The sequence below is a fragment of the Barbus barbus genome (genome assembly GCF_936440315.1).
Source record: "Barbus barbus genome assembly, chromosome: 3".
In the NCBI taxonomy this organism is placed as follows: Eukaryota; Metazoa; Chordata; class Actinopteri; order Cypriniformes; family Cyprinidae; genus Barbus; species Barbus barbus.
The window spans coordinates 23,888,369-23,912,794 of record NC_136731.1 but is presented as its reverse complement, the minus strand read 5'-3'; the positions used below and the strand labels follow the sequence as shown (position 1 = coordinate 23,912,794).

The 24,426-nt window shown below is 38.0% G+C and overlaps 1 protein-coding gene across 2 annotated transcripts in view; it reads left to right on the top strand.

Moving 5' to 3' along the window:
- The first annotated feature begins 479 nt into the window (after nt 1–479).
- LOC306849160 (butyrophilin-like protein 3) overlaps nt 480–24,426 on the top strand; it is a 39,999-nt gene continuing 16,052 nt past the window's right edge. The window contains exons 1-9 of one of the 2 annotated variants that reach the window (XM_079384011.1): nt 480–836; nt 12,400–12,475; nt 18,166–18,519; nt 19,530–19,802; nt 20,412–20,519; nt 23,498–23,539; nt 23,758–23,799; nt 24,005–24,046; nt 24,262–24,297. In XM_079384011.1, the coding sequence (XP_079240137.1) occupies nt 12,418–12,475; nt 18,166–18,519; nt 19,530–19,802; nt 20,412–20,519; nt 23,498–23,539; nt 23,758–23,799; nt 24,005–24,046; nt 24,262–24,297 (955 nt within the window). In that variant the 5' untranslated portion in view covers nt 480–836; nt 12,400–12,417. Of the gene's footprint in view, nt 837–12,162; nt 12,235–12,399; nt 12,476–18,165; nt 18,520–19,529; nt 19,803–20,411; nt 20,520–23,497; nt 23,540–23,757; nt 23,800–24,004; nt 24,047–24,261; nt 24,298–24,426 lie in introns of those variants that run through there. The other variant, XM_079384012.1, reaches the window with a different exon arrangement.

The window sequence follows — 24,426 nt, the reverse complement described above, 5'->3', positions numbered from 1 at the left end:
GATAAATTTGTATGGGTTTTCTGCTGAGTTACAAATGTTAACAAATGATTAGGAAACAATGGAACTCCAAACTTTTATTACAGAAGTGTAAAAGTCAAGATGTTATGTTATAAGTATGTGCTGTATTTAAAGGGCACAGATATGAATTGCTTTGAAGTTATCAATTCTATGTGTTTATTATGCTTGCTTTGCATTTTGCATTTGTAGGTTTGCATTTGCAGAATGGAACTTTTAGTTAAAAACCGAGGCGTAAGGTGTTGTTCACACCTGCTAGGCATACGAGGCGTGTGGTTTAGACACCTACATCCACGAATGTCTATGTGATGAACAGGGTGTTACAATTTTTCCATGGTTTAAAAATAGTGATAGACATGCTTGCTGTCTAGAGATGTAGTAGTCTTTTGTTTGAACTGTTAACCCTTCTATGAGAAGTATCTAGGTGAAAGGTCACATTTTCTGTCTGCCCGAGAGGCTGGAACAGACACAGACACGGGGAGTGGAAAGCAGTTGTGTGCGAGAATTACACAGGTGGATGGAAGACTATAAGAGACTGGAAGAAGAGATGGACGGGGCCGGCAACTGCATGGTGAAGACTTCTCGTTTGTTATTTTGTTATTAGCTTATGAGTTATTGTTTTTAAATAAAACAAAACCATTGTATTGGTGATTCGTTAAACCTTTAAATCCAGTCTCTGAGTAATTAATTATTAAATAACTAGTTATCAGAACCTGAATAAATCCTTATTTCGAGCTTCAAGTGGTCCGAACTTGGCTGGACTAGCACGGACACCGGAAGGAGAGATTTGAAACTTCATTCAACATCTATTCAACAGAAAGGTAATTATAGAATTGTCTATTATGGACCTGTTCTGAGAAATATAGATGTGAATAGCAGGTTTTAATCCCCCATACCGGTACAGAAATATTACATGGCGCCCAACGCATGGGGCTCGATTAATTAAGGATGGAAAATTCGTTCTAAAACGAGAAAATAGAAAAGCCCCCACACGCAGCGATCAAAAGTGATAATCCACAGGGATTTAAATAAACGTGCGCACAGGCTTGAAAAGACCTGAATATAGAGAAAGAGAGAGCAAAGAACTCAGATTGTGAGTATTGCTAGTGTATACATCCAATACAATTCAGAGTGAATTAATGGGACAAATGACCATGGTATCCCTTACCCCAGGAGATTTTGGCGGTAGGTTAGTCTGGATTAGTCCAACGCATTGTAAATGCAGATCCGGACAAATACCATGGGAGGAGATCAGATTGATTACATAAATGCCTGATATGTAGTTTATGCAACTTGGCTCTAAGAATATGATAAATAAGATACTCTGTCAAGCCCTGTCCCTATAAAGATATAACTTTGCCTGAAATAACACAGCCATGAATTAGAGCATGTTGGAAATAAAAGCACTGAATTGAATTCTCTCTCTGTGGTCTATATGCTCATCATTAGTCTCGTGAAGCCGCTTTCATATTGCAGTTCACTCAGCGGTTGATGCTCAAGAAATGCTCAGCACGGCCAGTGCATGTAACTTTTAACAAGATTCACTTTTTTGAAGCACCCTAAATTGTATTAACACTTACTATATAACCATTATTTCGTTTATAAACATCTAAATTAATACAACTCTATGGAAATTCTGGGAGCTGGGAGAAAATCCGATGCGTGTCAGTATATTGTCTTAAAGTGTCAGACTGGAGCTTGAGCCATCAATGTTAATCAAAGAACAAAATGCAAAGAGAAAATCACCCACAGCTCTTAATCTGAACAACGTTATAGCTTTAATAAGCATGAATCTATCAGTACATACAGTGAAAACTATGCAGTGCTCATTTACATCTGATTACTTTTAGATTTATTTTGTAGTTATTACTTACCTGAACATTAATATTAGTAGACCTTCATGGAAAAATTAAAGCACTGTTTATTTCATTTGTTTGTGTGTTTGTTTTATTGTATTTGTCAGTTTGTTTTACTTTGTTTCTTTGTTCATGTTGTTACTGTATCTTATCTTATGTATATAAAACACTATAAATACCTGCACACTGGTGCATTTACAAATTGATGAAGTGCAGGCATTTTTAGTGTTTCTTATACATAAGATAAGATACTGTAAGAATATGAACAAAGAAACAAAGTAAAACAAAAAGTACCGATAAGAATACCGTTAAAGTACCGGATTGATAAGCAGTATCGGTAAGAGTAGTAATACCGTTAAAACCTTAACGATACCCATCCCTAGTTATCGGGCACATAAACATGCAAACAATTGGTATCGGTATCGGTTATAAAAAATCAATATCGGTCGATCACTATAACTAGCTAACTGTTAATTCAAATGTTTTTGCCACTTTTAATCTTCTTTCATATAATTATTATTTATATTGTAACAATCATCAATATCAAATGTCACATAGAAAATGAAGGGGGATCAATCACCATTGAATAACATACTACATTTCCCTTAGAACAGCATACAACTTCAACATCAAACATCACAGAAGTCTAGACCATATTTCATGTAGCAGTGCTATCAGCATGTTCATACTCGAAGTTGTGGCCTAATGGTTAGAGACTCGGACTCGTAATCCAAAGGTTGTGAGTTCGGGTCTCGGGCTGGCAGGAATTGTAGGTGGGGGGAATGAATGTACAGCACTCTCTCCACCTTCAATACCATGACTTGAGCAAGGCACCGAACCCCCAACTGCTCACCGGGCACTGCAGCATAAATGGCGGTCCACTGCTCCGGGTGTGTGTTCACGGTGTGTGTGTGTTCACTGCTGTGTGTGTGCACTTTGGATGGGTTAAATGCAGAGCACAAATTCTGAGTATGGGTCACCATACTTGGCCGTATGTCACGTCACTTTCATTTTTCACATTCACTTGAAGGCAAAAACCTTTTTAATGTCCAACCAGCATTAAAGTCCTGAGTTACCACAAGTGTCCTTTGCTCATCACAGCATTGTGTTAGGATGTTAAAAGGATAAAGTCCAAGATCATCCACAGTGGTAGTCCATAAAGTAGTTCAGAAGGAATTCCAAAGTTGAAGTGAATAGTACATCAGAAACATTGACCAGTTGAGATGCTCTCAAAATTACATTTCCCATTATAAAACCTCTGATAATATTAAAGAATCAATAAAGCAATTTACATTGAGATATCGAACACAAATGTTCCTCAATAAGGGTTTGAGAAAGCATGGAGAGAGCAAACACTCCCAGCTCACAAGTATCCTTACTTCTTCTTCTTGGTGCTTTAATGGCAGATGGCATACAACTTTTTGGTGCATTACCGCCACCTACTGATTAGGTGGATCAGGTTCATAATTTACCTTGAATTCACTATATTCTATTCAAGATTCAAGATTCAAGAGTTTTATTTGTCACATACACAATTATACAGAGTATAACCAGCAGTGAAATGTAGGTCAGGTCCGCTCCAAGGACAGTGCAATTATAAAGTATACAAATATTAAGAGTAGAAAAGTAGAAAAAATAAAAGAATAAAATAAAATAAAAGATAAGATAAAAAATCTAAATATAAATGTGCAGGTCAGTATGTTGTTGACTTAAATAGTAATAAGAGGAATGTGCAAAAATAATGTGCAAAAAAGTTGTACAGGGTATTTAAATATTTAAATAGCAGCAATATGAGGTAGAGAAAAATTATGAATAGCTTATTGATATGGTGGTATTTACATGGAGTCAAGTGATGTTATGACACAGAGTTAGAGTTTAGGAGCCTGATGGCCTGGGGGAAGAAGCTCCTCCTAAATCTCTCAGTTTTTGCCATCAGGCTACGGAAGCGCTTACCAGATGGAAGCAAAGTGAATAGATGGTTACCAGGGTGATTAGAGTCCTTGAAGATTTTAACAGCTCTATTTTTGCAGCGTTTGAGGTAGATGTCCTGCAGAGAGGGGAGAGCAGACCCTGAGATGCGCTCAGCTAAGCGCACAACTCTCTGTAGTGCTTTGCAGTCCTGATTGGAGCTGTTTCCATACCACACTGAGATGCACTGAGTCAATACACTTTCTATGGTCCCTGAATAGAAAGTTTTCAGGATTGCTGGTGAGACCCTGAATTTCCTCAGCTGTCGCAGATGGTACAGTCTTTGCCTGGCTTTCTTGACCTGTGTTTGGATGTGTGTAGTCCAAGTCAGGTTCTCTGAGATGTTTACACCGAGGTACTTGAAGCTACTCACCCTCTCCACAGGGGTCCCACTGATCATAGAGGAGTGTAGGGCTGCTGCTGTCTCTTCCTAAAGTCCATGATCAGCTCTTTAGTTTTGCTCACATTCAGAGAGAGACAGTTGTCCTGGCACCATGATGTGAGTGCCTCATCCAAGTATGCGGTCTCATCGTTGTTGGAGATGAGGCCCAGAACCACAGTATCATCAGCGAATTTGACAATAGATGTGGAGCTGTGAGAGGACACACAGTCATGCGTGTAGAGAGAGTAGAGCAGGGGACTCAGGACACAGCCCTGTGGGGCTCCTATGTTCAGAGTGATGGAGTTTGAGGTGAACTGGCCAACTTTCACCACTTGAGGTCTGCCGGTGAGGAAGTCTTGAATCCAGTCACAGAGTGAGGAGTTTAGGCCGAGGTCTGTGAGTTTAGATGCCAGCTTGATGGGGACTATAGTGTTGAAAGCTGAGCTATAGTCAATGAATAGCAGCCTTACATAATTCCCATTGTTGCTGTCCAAGTGTGTGAGGGAAGAGTGGAGAACGTGAGAAATGGCATCGTCCGTGGATCTGTTTGGGCGATAGGCAAACTGAAGAGGGTCCAGAGTATCAGGGATGGAGGAGCAAATGTGGCTCTTTACAAGTCTCTCAAAAACCTTCATGATTATAGATGTGAGGGCAACTGGGCGATAGTCATTCAGGCAAGAGGGTTTATTGTTCTTTGGCACAGGGATAATGATGGATTTTTTGAATGAGGTGGGAACCACGGAGGTAGCAAGGGACTCATTAAAGATAGACGTGAACAAACCAGCGAGCTGATCGGCGCAGGACCTCAGAACACGGCCGGTTATCCCATCAGGTCCGGCTGCTTTCCTGATGTTCACTCTCTTTAGCGCCCTCCGAACCTCATCCTCCGACACGGTGATTACAGGATCATCGCTGCTCTGCCTGCTGCTTCCTTACGCGCTGGTCGGCAGAGATGCGCCGCCGCCGTTGCAATCGAAGCGGCCGTAGAAGATGTTTAACTCGTCGGCCAGCAACGGATCTGCTCTCACCTCCGCGGAGGATTTGTTTCCGAAGTCACAGATGGTCCTCAGTCCCTGCCACATCCGTCGAGAGTCGTTGAGCTGGAAATGAGACTCAATTCTCTCTCTGTATCTGTGTTTAGCGGCTCTTACTGCACGACGGAGAGCATAGCACGATGCTTTGTACTCGCTCGTATTCCCAGACAGAAGAGCCTCATTGTAAGCGGCAGTGCGTGTGTTAACCGCGGCACGGATTGTTCTGTCCACCCACGGTTTCTGATTGGAGAATGTCCTTATCGTTATTGTTTCTGTAGCTTGCTCGGATCTATTACATAATCCCATGTCCTTTAAATACAGCACTAAAATTTTTTTTTTTTTTCTCTTTATTTTCCTTGAGGTCATCAATCAGTATCTTTATTTCCTTGCTGTATCTTGGACATTATAACATGTTCTACATTTTCCTCTTTATTACAATATTCACATTTTCCAGTTTCATGTCTCCCTATTCTGTTCAAACTGCTATTAAGAGCAGTATGACCAAATCTAAGCCTTGAGACTATTGTTTCTTTATGTCTATTTCTTCCTGTTACTCTATATTTACCAACAATTCTTTGAATGTTATACAAGTATCCTTATGTTCTTCGTCCTTACGCACACTTCCCGCTCCTCTTATTCTCCGACCTAGAGAAACTTCACTGATAATGACTCCCTTGCACCCTCTCATGACTGGGAGTAATATTACCATTTAATTTTAACACAGAAAGGTAACATCTTACTGGATCTGTTACTATTTATTTAATTACTTACTTGCTTATGTTTGCATTTGTAGTGAAAAACCATATGTACCCATGTGTGATGTTATCTATCTAATGTTTTTTTTCTTGCCTTTATTCAGAATTTTCTTCAGAACCCATTGATGTCAGGTGTGTCTCGTCTTGTCCCTCGTTATCAGTGTTGATGGTAACACATTATATTTCAAAAAAGTAACGGCAGTTACTTTTTTCCCATTTATTGACTGACAGCGCGCTGTGTGAACATGCTGTTACTGTAGTTTTAGACTAAATTTGAATGTGCATTAATTCATTCCACTCGCAAAAAAGATTTAGTATTCATCAAAATTAATTAAAACAGTGAAATGCAAACTCAGAATATGACGCAAACCTGCAATAATTAAATATGTTAAACAACACAAATGTATCTAATCCCATTTTATTAACCAATGTCTTTGCTGCTGACCTTTGATGATCCAGTTCAACCATACTAATAAGCAAAAATGACTTTGGATAAACTAACAATTGTGCTTCATTGTTTTTTTGCTGAAGAGTGTTGAACCTTCTTCTCCTGCGTTCTACTGTACGGACGTGAATTTACTTTTCCTTCAGCCTGAGGTTTATTCATTACACTTTTTGGTGTGAAAGGGCTTTTACATTTGCTATAATTAGAACTTCTTGTATTAAAAACAATCAAGCCCTGCTCATATTTAAAAAGTAACGTAAAGGTAATGCAAAAGTAACGTAACACATTACTTTCCATAAAAAGTAGCTAAGTAACGTAATTAGTTACTTTTTTAGGGAGTAACGCAATATTGTAATGCATTACTTTTAAAAGTAAGTTTCCCCAACACTGCTGGTTATCCTGTGTATTTAGCCCCAGTCTATTCAGTCTATGTTTGTGGGGTCTCCTAACATCATGCTTGTGTGTCTCCCAGTTCCTGTTGTGGATTTACCCCTGTGTCTGATCATTAAAAGACAGTTTAATGCATCTACTGCATTCCTTCCTGCAGTGAAGCGTGACAAATACATCCTATAAATGACTCTAAATGACCACAATTTATATTTAAAACATGCAGTTGTTGTTATTCAGAGTGATATCTAAAATAATGTAATTTCATCGTCATTCGTGATCAGCATTTACAGAGACACATAATGATTACACCAAATGTTGAATTTGTTTTATATGGCTTTATATTAATTGTTTTTTTCTGCAAAACAATGAATTAACACGCTGTACATTCATATATTAATAAAATTCATTACAGTTTATTAAAATTTAAACAAGTAATTTGTTTAAAGTACTCTTGGTTTCGCTTGTCTTCAAGTGGTAACTAATATTATTTATCTCATTATTAATCTTAAGATTAGTTCTGTAATGGACCCTTTATAACTTACTTTCTTTGTTTTTAGAGGAAAAAAGTGTCTTTTAAGATGGCGCCGCTGATGGCAGCTATTGTGCGTTGCTCTCCAGTGTTTGTATTGTTTTTGTTTGTTTTTCCTGTTTTTTGTTTTTCAAATACGATCAGTTTTACCAGGGATGACCTGCTGAACATTCGGCAGAACACACCACAAAATCTTTTACCGGATTTTGATTTTTTGACGGTTTTGCTGGACATTGTAGTTGGCGGAGCCATAGCTCTGGGCAAACGCTACAGGAGGCGCAGGCGGGGGAAGCGAGCCGGCGCGCTCGTGAAGCTTTGTCAGCGCAGATTTCGAACGGCGTTGCCTAGCATCCATCTAGCGAATCTCCGCTCTCTACCCAACAAAATGGATGAACTCCTTCTGCTCTCCTGAACAAACAAGGATTTTTCTAACTCTGCTGCACTGTGTTTCACGGAAACCTGGCTAAATGGCGACATACCGGACAGCACGATTCATCTGCCTAATTACCTGCTGATCAGAGCAGATCGGGACGTGGAATCAACGGGGAAATCGCGCGGCGGTGGGACGTGCTTTTACATCAATAAGAGGTGGTGTACAGATGTAACTGTGTTAAAGAAGATGTGCTGTTCAGATCAAGAAACGCTCTTCATTAACTGCAAGCCGTTCTATTCGCCGCGGGAATTCTGCTCGTTCATTCTCGTGAGGATCTACATTCCACCGCAAGCAAACGTGAGCACAGCTTTACAGAAACTCGCTGATCTGATCACAGAGAGTGAGCAACAACACCCGGACTCTGTTTTAATCATTCTCAGGGACTTTAATAAAGCAGATCTCTACCGCAAACTGCCAAAATACAGACAGCACATCACATGTCCCACCAGAGACAGTAATATATTGGATCACTGTTACACAACAATAAAGGACGCATATCACTCGGTTCCACAAGCAGCTTTAGGACTCTCTGATCTCTGTTTGGTTCATCTTATTCCGACCTACAGGCAGAAACTTAAATCTGCAAAGCCTGTATTAAGATCTGTTAAAAGTTGGACTAATGAAACAGAGCAGGATCTACAAACCTGTTTCTCTCTCATTGATTGGACTGTTTTTGAAGCCGCTGCCATCGATCTGGACGAGCTCACAGAGACTGTAACATCTTATATCAGTTTCTGTGAGGATATGTACATTCCTAACAGGACTCATCTGATCTACAACAACGACAAACCATCGTTCACTGCAAAACTCAGACAGCTCCGTCAGTCCAAAGAAGATACTTACAGAAAAGGGGATAAAGTCTTGTACAAACAGGCCAAATACACACTTGAAAAGGAGATCAGAGTGGCAAAGAGGAATTATTCTGACAAGCTAAGGAACAAATTCTCTTCCAATGATCCTGCTTCAGTGTGGAAAGGAATGAAGGATATCACCAGTTACAAGTCACCACCCCCCAGCACTGTGGAGAATCAACACCTGTCAGACGACTTGAACAAGTTTTTTTGTCGTTTTGAAAAATCACCCCACACCCACCCTGAACACCTCTCCACACAACCATTAAAACCTCCAGCAACCCTCCTCTCCCCCACACCTACAATTCAAATCAGTGCAAAGAAGATGTGTGCCAGGTCTTCAGGAAGAACAAAAGAAGAAAAGCACCAGGCCCAGACGGTGTGTCACCAGCCTGTCTAAAAATTTGTGCTGACCAGCTGGCCCCCATCTTCACACAGATCTTCAACAGATCACTGGAGCTGTGTGAAGTCCCCTCATGCTTCAAACGCTCCACCATCATCCCCGTCCCAAAGAAACTCAAAATTACTGGACTTAATGACTACAGACCTGTGGCCCTAACGTCTGTAGCCATGAAATCATTTGAAAGACTGGTTTTGGCTTATCTGAAGGATATCACTGGTCCCTTACTGGACCCCCTGCAGTTTACCTACAGAGCAAACAGGTCTGTGGATGATGCAGTCAACATGGGACTGCACTTCATCCTTCAGCTCCGCTTTTAACACCATCATCACGGAAACCCTTCAGAATAAACTAACCCAGCTCTCTGTCCCCACCTCCGTCTGTCAGTGGATCAACAGCTTCCTGACAGACAGACAGCAGTTAGTAAAGCTTGGTAAATTCACATCCAGCACTCGTACCATCAGCACTGGAGCTCCTCAGGGCTGCGTTCTCTCCCCACTACTCTTCTCCCTCTACACCAACGACTGCACCTCTAAAGACCCCTCTGTCAAGCTCCTGAAGTTTGCAGACAACACCACACTGATTGGCCTCATCCAGGATGGTGACGAGTCTGCTTACAGACAGGAGGTTAAGGAGCTGGCTGTCTGGTGCAGTCTTAACAACCTGGAGCTTAACACGCTCAAAACTGTGGAGATGATTTTGGACTTCAGGAGAAACCCCCCTGCTCTCCCCCCACTCACCATCATGAACAGCACTGTGACTGCAATGGAGTCATTCAGATTCCTGGGCACCACCATCTCCCAGGATCTGAAGTGGGATATTCACATAGACTCCATTGCCAGAAAGGCCCAGCAGAGGTTGTACTTTCTTCACCAGCTGAGGAAGTTCAACCTGCCACAGGACTTACTGAAACAGTTCTACTCCGCCATCATTGAATCCAACCTCTGCACTTCAATAACTGTCTGGTTCAGCTCAGCTACCAAATCCTCAGAAGACTACGGAGAGCAGTCCGGACTGATGAGCGAATCATTGGTACAACCCTCCCCAATCTCCAAGAGTTTGCTCTCATGGTTGCTTCATTTCTTTTTATACACCATACAGCATATATTTAAATTTAGCATTTGCCAGTTTCTTTTTCTCAAATTCCGGGACATACCTTACTTTACCTGTTAAAACACAATTTTTAAAGGCATCTCTAGCCTACAAGTTAAGTTCAGATACATATTCATTAGATCCAGCCCTAAAAAGATCAATTTTAAACTCTTCTCTGTTGATCATTTATATTGCCAAAGGTCATTTGCTGTAAGACTTGCCCAATCTAATATTCCACGATTCTCATGATTATCGTAATTGCTCAACTTTCAACATTTAACATCATAAAAAGAGGCTGTACCTCTTTTTATGATGTTAAATGTTGAAAGTTGAGCAATTGTTGGTGTCAAACCAAAAATGATTCAGACACCAGATATAATTTTTTATATTTTTTACTAGTGGGTGCAGTATAATATATAGTTAATTTATGTAAGTGAGAATAGCAAAATAAAGTAAACTGTGACATATTATACCAAAAAATTCTTCACACAGTGGACTACCAGTAAAACTGATACAAATTTGGTACCAAAAATTTGATTTTACACTCTGACTTGACCATGTTTTGTTACATACCTTTCAATCAAAGGTACTGACATTATCAAGATAAATTTGTTCTGACACAGTTTTTTATTTTTTTATTATGCAAACAAACATGCTATTTACAGGTGACAAATCAGATACAGAGTAACCAGGGTCAATAAAACATACATGACAGCCAACATGGTTTGTGTGAGTATGAGTGTGTGTGTGTGTGTGTGTGTGTGACTGGGTGTTGGGTTTGGAAGTTCTGACACAGTTTAACTCTTGTCATAACTCTTGTCTCTTGAGTTCTTGTCATATTTTACCATTTTCGAAACTATAGCAAATAAACTGTGATAATGTGAAAAATTTTATGTGGTCTGAATAAATTTTTGTTTGACTGTAATTCATTTGTGATTATCAAGATGAATTTGTTCTGCCACTGTTAACTGTGAGTTCTTGTCTTATTTTATTACCACTTTCTAAACTATAGTGAATAAACTGTGAACATGTGAGAAATTTTGAAGGTGTCTGAATAAATTTTTATTTGACTGTATATGATCTGTTGTGGCCAGGTCATTCAGTATCTTAAGTTTCTCTATAGTCTAGACAATCATGTGCATCAGCTGTGCATATACAGTGGTCCAGCTAAGATGTTGCTTCACTGATATATGTATAACTATCTGTTGGTAACATTTTTTTGACTAGTGCTACACACTGTTCCCATACTTAAATATGTTGTAGATTCTCCTACACCATAAAAAAAAATAAAAAAATCTTCAAATAAGTTTGTCTAGCTCTTGTTTTGATGAAAAGAGTCTCTTGTATACATACAATATCTGCATTCTCCAGAAGCTTATCAATAAGATTCATTGCTCTTTATCACCAACACGTCCCAAGCAGAACCCACGTGAGTTAAATGATACTACTCAAAGGTTCATAAATCATATTCACAAATTCATTTCAGCAGACGCATGCGCCTCCGTTGTGCCTTGTTCCATTAGGTATTTCTATATTCTACACATTTTTTGTGACATTTTTATCACAAGAATATCTGTGACATTAGCTCTTTTCAATCTTTGTATTCCTCTGTATTAGTATGAAAAGGACAACAGACACTGCACTATACAGTATACTGTACATTAAATATGAAAGACCTCAATAGATTGTTACAATTTTCTACAGTATCTCGTAGTTGGTTTGATTTGCTGTCTGAAAAGTGCAGAGCGGTGTTTATGCAATGAGCTCACTAAACCACCTATTTAAACTAGTTAGAACCTGCAAATTGATTCAAACAGATAAATCACACCCCTCCACAAATGCCAGTTATAAACTCGAAGCCTGAAGATGTTGATTTCAGGCAGCAGAGAGGTCCTACAAAAAAGGTTACTCCTCCCTGCTCCTAGACTCTAAGGAGGATGTACCATTAATGTGATTGGAGGAACTGTGTAATAACTTGTAACTGTGTAGTAAGATGTTCTGTGAAATGAGAAAGTAAAACTAAACCAGGAATGATCTCTGTATGATCTTGCATTTATTCACTCTTGAGAGCACTCTTGTTTAAGGTAAGTCATGGAAGAATTGAGAGACACACCTGAACAAGTCTAGATTTTCTGAATTTATATTTTCTGGTTATGTGTAATGTAAAGAAAACACATGCATGTTAACTCACCATTCTGAGAGTTTTCTGATTATAATAAATGTAATTTTTTTCATATTTTTCTTTTCAGCATCCATGTCCTTCAAAGATGAAGTTCATTTGTTTGACCCTCCTGATTATTAATGGAATTACTGATTCAAAATCAGGTAAGTATTTTTATTCAAGTGTGTGTTAAAAGAAAGAGGAAGAGATACATAATAAGTAACTTATATAAGCGAAAATGTACAATCAGCCGGTCATAGTCCAACTGAAGATTCATTATTCAGAAATATTTGACCACTGAATGCCAAGATTGACCAATCAGAATCAAGTATCCCAAAGAGCCATGTAATAAGTAATCAAATCCACAAAAGTGTAAACAGGCAGTATTTATGTAATTTAATGTAGTGAATGAATCCTCAGCTGAACAGATGCAGAGCTGAGGTTTGTGTGGGGAAACAACAGATGCTACTTTACATGGAAACGTTTTTTAGGGAAAATGTGTCTTGTATTGTTTCTGGTGCAGGATTATCACACCAGACATTTATTATAATAAATTCTTCTGTAAGGGGAAGATTTGGTAAGGGGAAGGGCCAGATAGCCCTTCAAACAAAGATTTTTCGGGACCGCACCTCATACGAAAGGGTACAAGAATTATCTCAGCATACACCAGCTGCAGCGGCAATGGCTGCCCGAGTGAACAAAAAGACACATAAATGTAACCATTATTGGCATTAATATAGATTTTAATGAAGAGTAATAATTTCCCAGCAAACATTTGGACATTTAATAACTGTTGAAAAGACGTCCCTGTGCGTCCGTGGACGTTTAAATATGTCATCTTCTGGATGTTTATAAGATGTGCTGCTGCATAATCTAAGTGTATACATAAGCCTGCATATAATGAGGCAGTGGCTATTTGCAATGAGTGTAAATAGCGATAGATGGTATTTACACTGTGCAAATATAATATTTTTTTAGCGATAGATACTATTTACACAACGTTAAGTGTAAATAGAGATGAACACAGTGGCCGAAAGAGCTCAACACACTGCAAATAGAAAAAACGCCTGCAAATTCAGAAAACAACTTTCGTCAATTTGACAGCACACACGCTGCAAATGCTCACAACAAAACCAAACAAAGAAACACACTGCAAATAAAATTTATTTGGTTGTATTGTGAGCATTTGCAGCGAGTTTCTTTATTTGTTTGTATTGTGAGCATTTGCAGTGTGTTTCTTTATTTGTTTGTGTTGTGAGCATTTGCAGTGTGTTTCTTTATTTGTTTGTGTTGTGAGCATTTGCAGTGTGTTTCTTTATTTGTTTGTGTTGTGAGCATTTGCAGTGTGTTTCTTTATTTGTTTGTGTTGTGAGCATTTGCAGTGTGTTTCTTTATTTGTTTGTGTTGTGAGCATTTGCAGTGTGTTTCTTTATTTGTTTGTGTTGTAAGCATTTGCAGTGTGTTTCTTTATTTGATTGTGTTGTGAGCATTTGCAGCATGTGTGTTGTCAAACTGATGAAGATGTTTTTTTTATTATTTGCTGGTGCTTTTTCTGTTTGTGTGTTTTCTGAAGTTGCAGCGCGTTGAGCTCTCTCGGCAATGGATAGCAATGGATTCTATTTACACCAAGTGAAAATAGCAGTATTTTTAACTATATGCTATTTACAGTGCAAATAGCAAGATTTTCTGCTATTTATACTACTTATTGTAAATAGTGGCAATTATCTGCACTTCAGTATTGTAGTACATTATACAACAGTATGCAATAATAACATATTGAGTGTAATATTCCTCAAGTCCTCCTCTCTTCTTCTTCTTCAGTTTTATGGCAGGTAGCACCAACATTAACATTATTTCGCAACCACTCATCTATCATGTAAAAAGTGCTCTGAACTATGTCCCTATCAATATCCACAGTTTTTGTGAAGTAATGACTGTTATTCATGGCTTACACTGAAATTATGTTTTGATTTCTTGTTTTCAGAAACATTTACAAAGATTTTTTATATATTTATAAATGTTTATATAAATATGTATTGTAATGTACGGAAAACATATCGAATAATGACTGAAATGCAGTGGCTGCACAATCACTTTACTACACAGAGCACTTTGTGAATATAATTTGACATTAATCAAGATGTAAATGTGGTAGTGTTTTTTATAAAGATTTCCATGCTTTTGTTATTTATTTATTTATTTTTTGTATGGGTGCTTGACTAGACGTGTAGATGTTAGTGGACGTCTATTCACAACCTCTTAAAAACTACTTGGGGCATTTAAATTAATTTTTGCAGTATTAACCAAGGTGTAAGCACAACTGCTTTTGCATATTTCATAAGGATTTCATAGAGGGTAATGACTACATGTAGCTAAAAGTCAAAGTAACAATTATACATGCAACCCCAGAGAATTATAGACATGTGCAAACGTATCTGAATGCATTTTCAGGAAATGTTTTGTATTACATATTTTTACATATTTATGTCGTCCTACAGCGACTATTTTTGGCCAGGGACACAACGTTGCCATCGGACCAATGTTTGCTTGGTTGTTTTATGTTACAATCATATGAGTTCATATTTACGGTCATGTTACTCAAAGAAATGTTTGCAAAAAAATCGCTTAAATTGCTAACGTCATATCAGACTGAACGATAGTGTCATATTTTCATGTCTGATCCAGGCGATAACCCCCATAGACATTGAGGGGGTCTAGTCCCCCCAATAATTAGAAATCGCTAAACATTTTTTACAAATATTGTGAAATCGAGAGAGAGAGAGAGAGAGAGAGAGAGAGAGAGAGAGAGATGAAAGTTGCGTCTGTGCGTCTCTCTTTACAATGAGTGAGTTTACTTCAAAAACAATGATTTTATCCTCTCGTTGCTTGAAAATATAATGTAGCGAGTATTTAAACTGTTATTAAAAAATGTCGCGGGGCAGCGTTGACAGGTTTCTTTGCTCCTGGATGTGTGAGATGCGCATCTCCGATATGTATGTGTGTGTGTGTGTTTGTGTGTCAGTAAACAGCGCATTAATATAGAATAGCTCTAATGCACACCAGCACACTAGTAGATGTGTATGTATTGTAGGAGCTAGCTGAGGTATAATGACGTGTGACGGTATAGTAGTGGTGTCTTAATTCTTTGGGGAACATTTTTAGGGGAAGGAGAAGGGGTATAAAATAGAATTGGGATTGGGCCTACATATCTCTTTTTATAGAAAGACAGTCATATAAGTTTGGAACAACATGAGGGTGCATTGCCTTCACTGAACGAAGGTTGTGTTGTGCCCACGGAAGGAGACTCCTCACCAGCTTAGCTCAGCTTAGCACCAGCTCACTCAGGTGGTGCGACCTGAGTCTCCCTTGGTGCTGCTGCAGGTTCGACCAGGAGCTGAATGCTGGTATGCATCACAAAGGCCATTCCAACCCAACCCATCTGTTGTGATTACTTTCCTTTTAGAGACCAGCTCAGATCTATCCCCGACTGGTACAGATGGGGAGCTTTCCAGGGGCCCAGAGCCTTGCCACAGCCGTGGGTCACCCTGAGACTGAGGCGTCCCAGATGCCAAGCATGGGGCAGGACCCAGGCTTTTAGCCAATATTGAAGGGGCCACATGTGCAGCAGGCCCAGTGGTACTGAAGAGGCAGCTGCCATTAGGCCTAGTAGCCCCTGAAATGTCTTGAGGGGAAGTAAGTTCCAGAATCCAGACCTTGAACAATGGCGCAAGCTGCTGAATTTTCAGAGAGTGTTTCGGTGAAAGCTAGGCCCGCAATTGGGCTGAATCAAGAACTATGCCCAGGAAGGATATTTGTTGGCTGGGAGACAGTGAACTCTTGGCCATGTTGATTCTGAGCCCAGGCATTCTAAATGGCTGAGGAGCAGGGAGCTTTTTTGCACAAAGCTCATGCTCTGACTGGGCCAGAACAAGCCAGTCATCGAGATAATTCAGGATGCCCACTTCCTTCTGTCTCGGGGAGAGAGGACTGCATCCACTCTTTTTGTAAAGGTGTGCGGTGCCAGAGACATTCAGAACAGAAAGTATACTGATAAGCCACCCCTTTGAACGCGAATATCAAATACGGTCTGTGATGGGGGGCTATCTGGATATGAAAGTATGCATGTTTCAGATCCACCATCCTTCTTTGGAATGAAGAAGTAAAGGCTGTAAAACCCGGACTCACTGTGGGCTGCCGGAACCATCTCTATGGCACCCTTCACTTGTAAACTTTCTACTTCGAACCGGAGAATGCAAGCTTCACTGCCCCGGACCGAAGTTTGGATCATGCCCAGGAACGGGGAGGTCTGCAAGCGAACTGGAGTGAATAGCCTCATTTGATTGTTTTCAAGACCCATTTTGATACACCCGGAATGGCTTCCCAAGCTTGGCTTCACGTAGGTTGCTGCACTCGGGCAAGGATCTGATGATGTTCATGCTGCCGTGAAGAGGAGAAGTGCTCTTCTTGTGAGGGTGTTTTTTTTTTTTTTTTTTTTGGTTCGCTTTAACAGCGGTGAACACACATAAAGCAGGGCAAACCCAACACTGGCAACAAACACAACACCCCTGACACCCTGGAACTGAAGTGAGGAGTGAGGAGATGCTCTTCGAGCTGAAGGAGAAGTTTCTGATGACATGGCATTTAGCACTGACTTATATAGGCAGATGGCCCTGTTTGTTTGGGCATGTCGAGATGACATTTGTCTGTGCAAATGCACAGACGGGCAGGGGCGTGTCTACGTGGTGGCCAGGGGTGGCACCGGCCCCCCCTGAAATTTGGCTGGCCACCCCAGGTGCCCCCCCCCCCCCCACCAGATGTCTTGCGATAGGCTTGTTTTTAGTTTCTAACTGCATCTGGCGTATCTTGGCATGTGTAGGCAGCTGCCTAGGGCCGCTTTCTTCTCTTCTTTATTAATTTTAGGCATTTTAGCGTGATCTAAATGACAAATGTCGAGAGCGCATAATGTTACGCGATCATGAAATCGCAAGCGGATTTCCTTCACTCGCACAAAACTGGACGTGTGCTTTTAAATCTACATTGTTCTTTTATGAATTGGCTCGGGTCTCACTCAGATATTGTGAGTATGCTCAAACGTTATCCTCGCATCACTGAAGACCAGAAAAGCTTTTTTTTCTAATTCAAGTGAAGAGTAGGCTTTTCTCATTAAATGGAAGCAAGCTGAATATAGTTAGCCTTCTCTAGTTATTAATTTTATTAATACTTATTTTAGTTAAGTGCTTAAATTGTAAATTTGCATTTATTAAATTATTTTATGTAGTACATTATGTAGTGTATTTTGTTGTTTTTGTATATAGTTATAGAAGCATATCAACCAGGTTCCAGAAATAATCACTAAGGCTGCTTCAATATGCTGCTACTTCGAGAGCGAATCCCGCATAAATATGCAGATGTCATTCCCAGAACTTTGCAACGTGTGTGTGGGAAAAAACAAAGTTCTACATTTTAAATGGATTGCTTAGAAAGCTCGCAAAGAGTGCTCATAACCAATAAAGCTGTCACTCTTTGTTCATAGCGATCTCACAAAGTTCTGTGAGGACCAATGAATCTCACACTGTGCAATTAATAGCCTATATAATATAGGCCTATTAACATCATGTATCCAACCCCTCCCCACGGACACCCTCTTTTAAGGCAGTGCCCCAGACTGCCCCCCCCCCCCCCCATTTAAAATGCTCTAGACACGCCCCTGCAGACGGGATTCAATCAGGCTTCAGCATTTTGGAGAAAAGGAGTTTCCCCAAAGCGTCCGCAACTGATGCAAAACCAGTGAATCGTATATAAAGGGAACCTTAATGACACACATTTTACACCTGCTTTCTTTCTTTTATTACAGAGCAGTATGATGTGGTGGGTCCTGTAGATCCAGTGTTTGCTGTAGCTGGTGAAGATGTGATTCTGCCCTGTTCAGTCAAACCCAACATCAGTGTTGTGGACATGAGAGTGGAGTGGTTTAGAGCTGATCTAAAAGACTCACAACTAGTGCATCTCTATGATGACCATGAAGACAGAAACACAGATCAGATTCAGTCCTATAGAGGGAGAACAGAAGTGAATCATCAAGAACTACAGAGAGGAGATGCATCACTCAAACTCTCATCAGTCCAAGTCTCTGATGAAGGAGTTTATAAGTGTTTTATTCAGTCCAAATCCTGGTCTGATGATGCTACTGTTGATGTCAGTGTTGAAGGTGAGTAAACCAATGAAAACATAAATTTAATCAGTTTACACATGAATCTTTGTAGAAGACTGGGATGATAGTAACATGGGGCCAGCTGTAATGGGGTCTATAAGACCATAGAAATATCATGTTTAGCAGATAATAAGGATTGTCACACAGCTTCCATGATTTACTTCTACTTGACCCACAAAGATTGAACACAATGAAATGAGATGGTGTATAAGCCCACATTGACAACTATGAAAGTGACTAACAAACACACACATTGGGTCTCATTCACTAATAACTGCATTGATTATTCATATTTAAATGCACAGGAGTGCAATGTTTCTTACAAAGCATTTGGACATACACACATGAATTTGTTCCTGACCTCATTCTATTACTGAATTTCAGGTTTTCTAAATGAGTGACTGTGTGCCCACTGTTAGTAATTTGCATAAAACACGCCCAAACCATCTCCATATAAGGGCTTTCCTGTTTTTGCATACATGTGGTTTCAGTTCCTACATGTTTCATTCATTTAGAATAAATTTTAGTTATGAAATTACTGATGATTTCATGATTAAGATGAAATGGGGTGGAGTTGGGAGAAGGTGTTGATATGGGGATGGTATAAAAATTATTTTGAAAAAGTTTATTTGATTGTCAAAATAAATGCATTTACACAATTGATGTCCATGTTTTCTATTAGTGTTACAAATCACCTCATCTACTGTTATAACTCACCTTGCTAGTAGGGAAGATTGTAACAACAGCAGTCTCTGCACATTAACTTTTACACTGCAGGAATAAATTGTGGATTTCAAAGCAATTTTAATTAGTAGCAGAAAAAAAATACAGCCGTTACAGCAAATTACAGCCCTTAAAGTAAAAAGTGTTACAACCATCCGCAATCTCCCCTGTATGTTTCGCCTTGTCAGCATCAAACTAACAAAAGATAGAACAAAAACAGGTTTATAGGCAGAGAAAAATAGGGTTATGCACTCAGTGAATGTTCTTCATCTTGGTCTCTGTAGCTGTAGGACGTCCTCCAGTGATCACTGTAGATGGATTTGATGATTCAGGAGGGCTTCATCTACAGTGTGAATCTGAAGGATGGTATCCTGAACCTGATCTTGAGTGGCTGGACAGTGAAGGAGTCAGTTTGAGTTCAGAAACTACAGAGATGCAAAGAAACACAGACGGATTCAGTGTGAAAAACACCATTACTGTTCATCACAGAGACGACAAGATTCACTGCAGAGTCAAACTGAGACATCACATGCTGGAGACACTGATTGTGACCTCAAGTATGTACTGACATATTTGTTGTGCGATTTTTATGTTTTTATGGTCGATGCTCTAGAGTAGATCAATTAAAGTGTAACTTAGCAGATTTTCAGCTGCCTTTGTAATGTTAGAATGCCATATATGTAGAAGGTTTAATTTTTCTCCAAGTTGTGTGTACAGAGATATCCTGGTTTATTTGTTAGCAAAACTCTGGTGGATGATGCAAAACGCGTCATTGTCATTTTGTCATTTTGATGATGCAAAACGTGTCATTTTGCGTCATCTGGTAGAGTTTTGCTGACAAATAAACAGGGCTATCTAGGTACACATAATTTGGAGAAAAATTAAATCTTGTTCATTTACATACACTTCCGACATTCTAACAATACAAGTGGGTTAAAAATTGGCAAAGTTACACTTTAATTCTGAATTTAGCGCATTACATTAGGGTATGTAAATCAAAAAAGCATAAGCAGCATTAGTTTTAATTGCACACTTTTTTTCTACTGGCTATGTACTAGGCTATACAAATGTATCTTGCTTGCATTATTAATCATTTTTAATTAAACCGTAATAAATGTTTGACTGGACATAATGTGCTTAATGTGAGTCACTGTTTTGTTTTGCAGGTAAAAATTATAATCCTTGGAGGACATCAGTCATCTTGAGTTCAATTGCTGTTGCGCTCATTGTGATTGCTGGAATACTGTTAGCTGTGTTTGTTTGTAAAAACAGAGGTAAAATTTTTGTTTGTTATTAAATAGATCAATTCGGTGTTTGCAAACAGTGATGATGTTTTTGTGGGTGGAGCCTATCTAGTGGCAGAAAATGACAGTTTTCAAGCAGTCTATGGAAGCCATTGAATAAAACTTTTTTTTTTTTTTAAAGTACATTTGAGTTTATATTTCAAAATTCTGACTTTATTCTCGCGATTCCAAAAGTATATCTCATAATTATGATAAGAAAAATGTATTCTCATTCTCTCTTCAAATCAAAGTCATTCTCTCTTTTCCTCTCTGCTCAGATTCATGAGTTTATATCCCACACTTCTGGCTTTTTTCCTCAGAACTGACAAACCTGCTATTGTTGAATTAAATCTAGTTATAAAGTCTGAACTAGGAGATATAAACTTGCATTTGCGAGAAAAAAAAAAAGTCAGAATTGTAAGATAAAATACGTAAATGTTATGTAAATATTATAGGCACCAAAATGTGCCTGCAGCTGCAAGTCAAGTAACTGTGATGTCTACTCTAAATTGGTCTATATATTTCATTGAAATAAATAAGGGATCCTATGGCTAGATGTCACACGTTTTAATAATTTATCAGTCCACAAATGGTGCCCAAAAGTGGACATACATGCAGGACTGGAGAAATCCGTTTTTTTTTTTTCTTTCTGAAAGTCATTAAGTTATTCTTTCACTATTAATTTCATGTCTCATTACTTTGGAATTACTTTTGTGTCTTTTTTATTAAATCAAACATACCGTGTTTGAGAGCAAAATATATTTTTTATTATTTAAATAAAAAAATAAAAGACTGCAAATAAATGCTAAGAATGGTTTTATTCACAAAAATAAAAATTTCTGTCTCTGCTGTCATTTTTTGAGGGTCTAAAATCTTTGATTGAGAGTTGAAAATCTTTGCTTGCGAGTGAAGCTGTAACTGAGTTGGCAGTAACTATGCAAGAATGAATGACTTGTGTCTATTGATCACTCTCGCGCTCAGTGCCGCGTTAAGCCTTTGCAGGGCCCTGGGCTAACGCAGTTTTGGGGGCCTCCCAAACCCAACACCCCCCCCCCCCCCTCATTACACACCAATCACAATAAAAAATGCAATCAGACACTGTATAAAGACATGCACTATATACTCGTGAAATAAAAATAAACAAACACAATGCGCATGTCATAATCCCATAGGAGGCAAAAAAATGATGTATTAAACAATATTATCAAGTTGCCTAATAATCTAACTGCCCAGCAAATACAATTAAATATCACTCGCCACTAAAAGGGCTTCTTCTTGCTCTTCTTATAATGTGCTAGAAGTTATAGACATTTAAAAAAAAATTTTATGTTAATGTTAAAATGAATGTAAATGTTAATTTAATCCTAATGTATATCTACCTATTATCAAATGCCTTCCTAGAAAACACATTTTATTCTTACATAATGTGAATTCTTTTGACATTTTTTTTATATATATATAATCACACCTGGTAACAAGTCCATTATAGCTATAATTAGCTTCAAGCTACACCTAACAATTTACAGTATGAGATCAATACTGTTTTTTCTCCCCAAAACACACTTTAAAGGGGACATTGGATGAAATTTTCACCTTTTTTTTTTGTTTGTTTGTTTATTTTGCATTTAGTTAAGTTTCTGGCATGTCTGCCAGACCAGAAAAGCTGAAAAATTTAAAGAAACATGCACCGAAATGGGTCACTGCAAACAGAGCTGTTTTTGACAAGGGAAAAAAGTTGCTGTTTTACACAACCATTGAGGAATTTTAACCAAAGTATATTACAGACATTTCCTAAAGAATCATGCCAACTTGTGGAAAATGGGCATCCGATGTCTCCTTTAAAACACCATCTAATATTTGTACTATCTAAAGTGGATTTTGATCATATGAGGCAGAAATATATTATTTGCGACTTTTCATAGTTGGCTAAATGTTGCACCTGCTTAGCATTTCTCATATTAACATCTTTATTCTTATTTTAAAAAATACCCCAAAATGCATGAAAAACACATACAAACCATACCCTCATAATGGTTTATTTATTGGCTTCATGTTTCATCTGCAAAAATGTTAACTGTTATTTATGTGCAGACAGAATGCGGAATATCATCATATAAGGGTGGGAGTTTGCAAAGTCATGTGACACAAAACAAACAGAGCATTAGACGTTACTTCATGCTCATAATTTAGTGGAAATGAATAGAAATTTTGTAAAAAAAATAGAAAAATTAAGTAAACGTGATAATCCATCAGTATTTCTCCAAATATGCACACTTTATGGGACTAATATGGAAGTTGTTTAGTGAAGCCCTGTGATCACAAAGAAACAGGAGCAGAATGAATGTGTGTCTTTATTCCATTTGAATATCAATAAATACTATACCAGTTTGATTTTGCACGTTTGGTATGTGCTCCTGACAGAAATTACTGTTATCATAAAGAGTGGTCAATATAGATTAGAGTCCTAAACTCTATGATATACAGTTTGTCGAGACTACTTAAGGTTTTCACGGTAATCGTAAATAGAAACAGGTCTTTTATTATAGCACATAGTTACTGCCCAATGAGATGCAACTTCACTCACAAACAAACATTTTTTATACCCGCAAAAAATTACAGCAGAACAGAGCACAAAAAATACATGGGTACGTAATGAAAAGTATGGGAACTGCCTAGAATATTTAATTATATTTTAATATAATTATATAATTATAATAATATTTTAATTTTTGTAATTAAAAAACTTAGCGAGAATTTTTATTTGCAATCTTTTATATTTTAATTACAATGTTTTGCTCACAAACACAGTATGTTTAATTGAATAAAAACACAAAAGTAACTCCATTTCATCTACAAAATAGTTAATGAACAGACAATGTGTATTCATATACTTTTTATCATATGAGGGAAAGTATATATCTTAGGTTACCTTGGTCACCTTCTCTTGCCTTTGTTCTGATTTTCTTCAGAGCATGACGAACTACAGAATGAAAACAGGAGAAAAAAACAAGGTGAATTTGTTTTTAAGTTATAATTTTATTAATAATGTAAAGTTTGTCTACTTAACAGACACTGTGCATTTAAGTACATTTTTGTGTATATCTCGTAAGGTTTTGCCTTTTTTTTTTTTTTTTTTATATTTTCTGTTTTACTTGTACTTTGTCAGAAATCATTATGGCCTATATATTTAATGACATTTTCACTTGCCTTAATTCTGAATTTTCTTCAGAACATGCTCAACTACAGACAGAGATGAACAGAATACAACAAGGTGAATTTATATTTATTATGTTATTATTTCACTAATTTAAATGTTTTTGTCCTTTTTATTTTTCTATATTTGTAGTTATTATTCCACCCCTATAGTAGATGCATGTTTATAAAATGTACATTGGAATAATTCAGATACTATATATACCCGTGTGTGATATTATCTGTTTAATTTTTCACCTGCATTCATTCTGAATTTTCTTCAGAACATGCTCTACTACAAACGGGGTTAAGCAGAGTACAACAAGGTGAATTTATATTTATTAGGTTATTATTTCACTATAAATTTAAAAATTTTTTGTCATTTAAAAAAAATATATATATTTGTAGTTATTATTCCACCCCTATGATAGATACATGTTTAAAAAATGTGCATTTAAATTATTCAGTTGCCATATGTACCAGTGTGATGTTCTTGTGATCTATTTCTTTTTCTCTTGCCTCTATTCTGAATATTCTTCAGCTCGCGATCAACTGCAGGAGAAAATCAGAATACAAGGTGAATTTATCTTTATTATCTTATAATTTCACAAATAATTGAAAAGAAATGTACATATTTAAAGTTTAAAAAAAAAAAAATATATATATATAGGTATTTAGGATACAGGTATTATTTCTCCCCTATAAT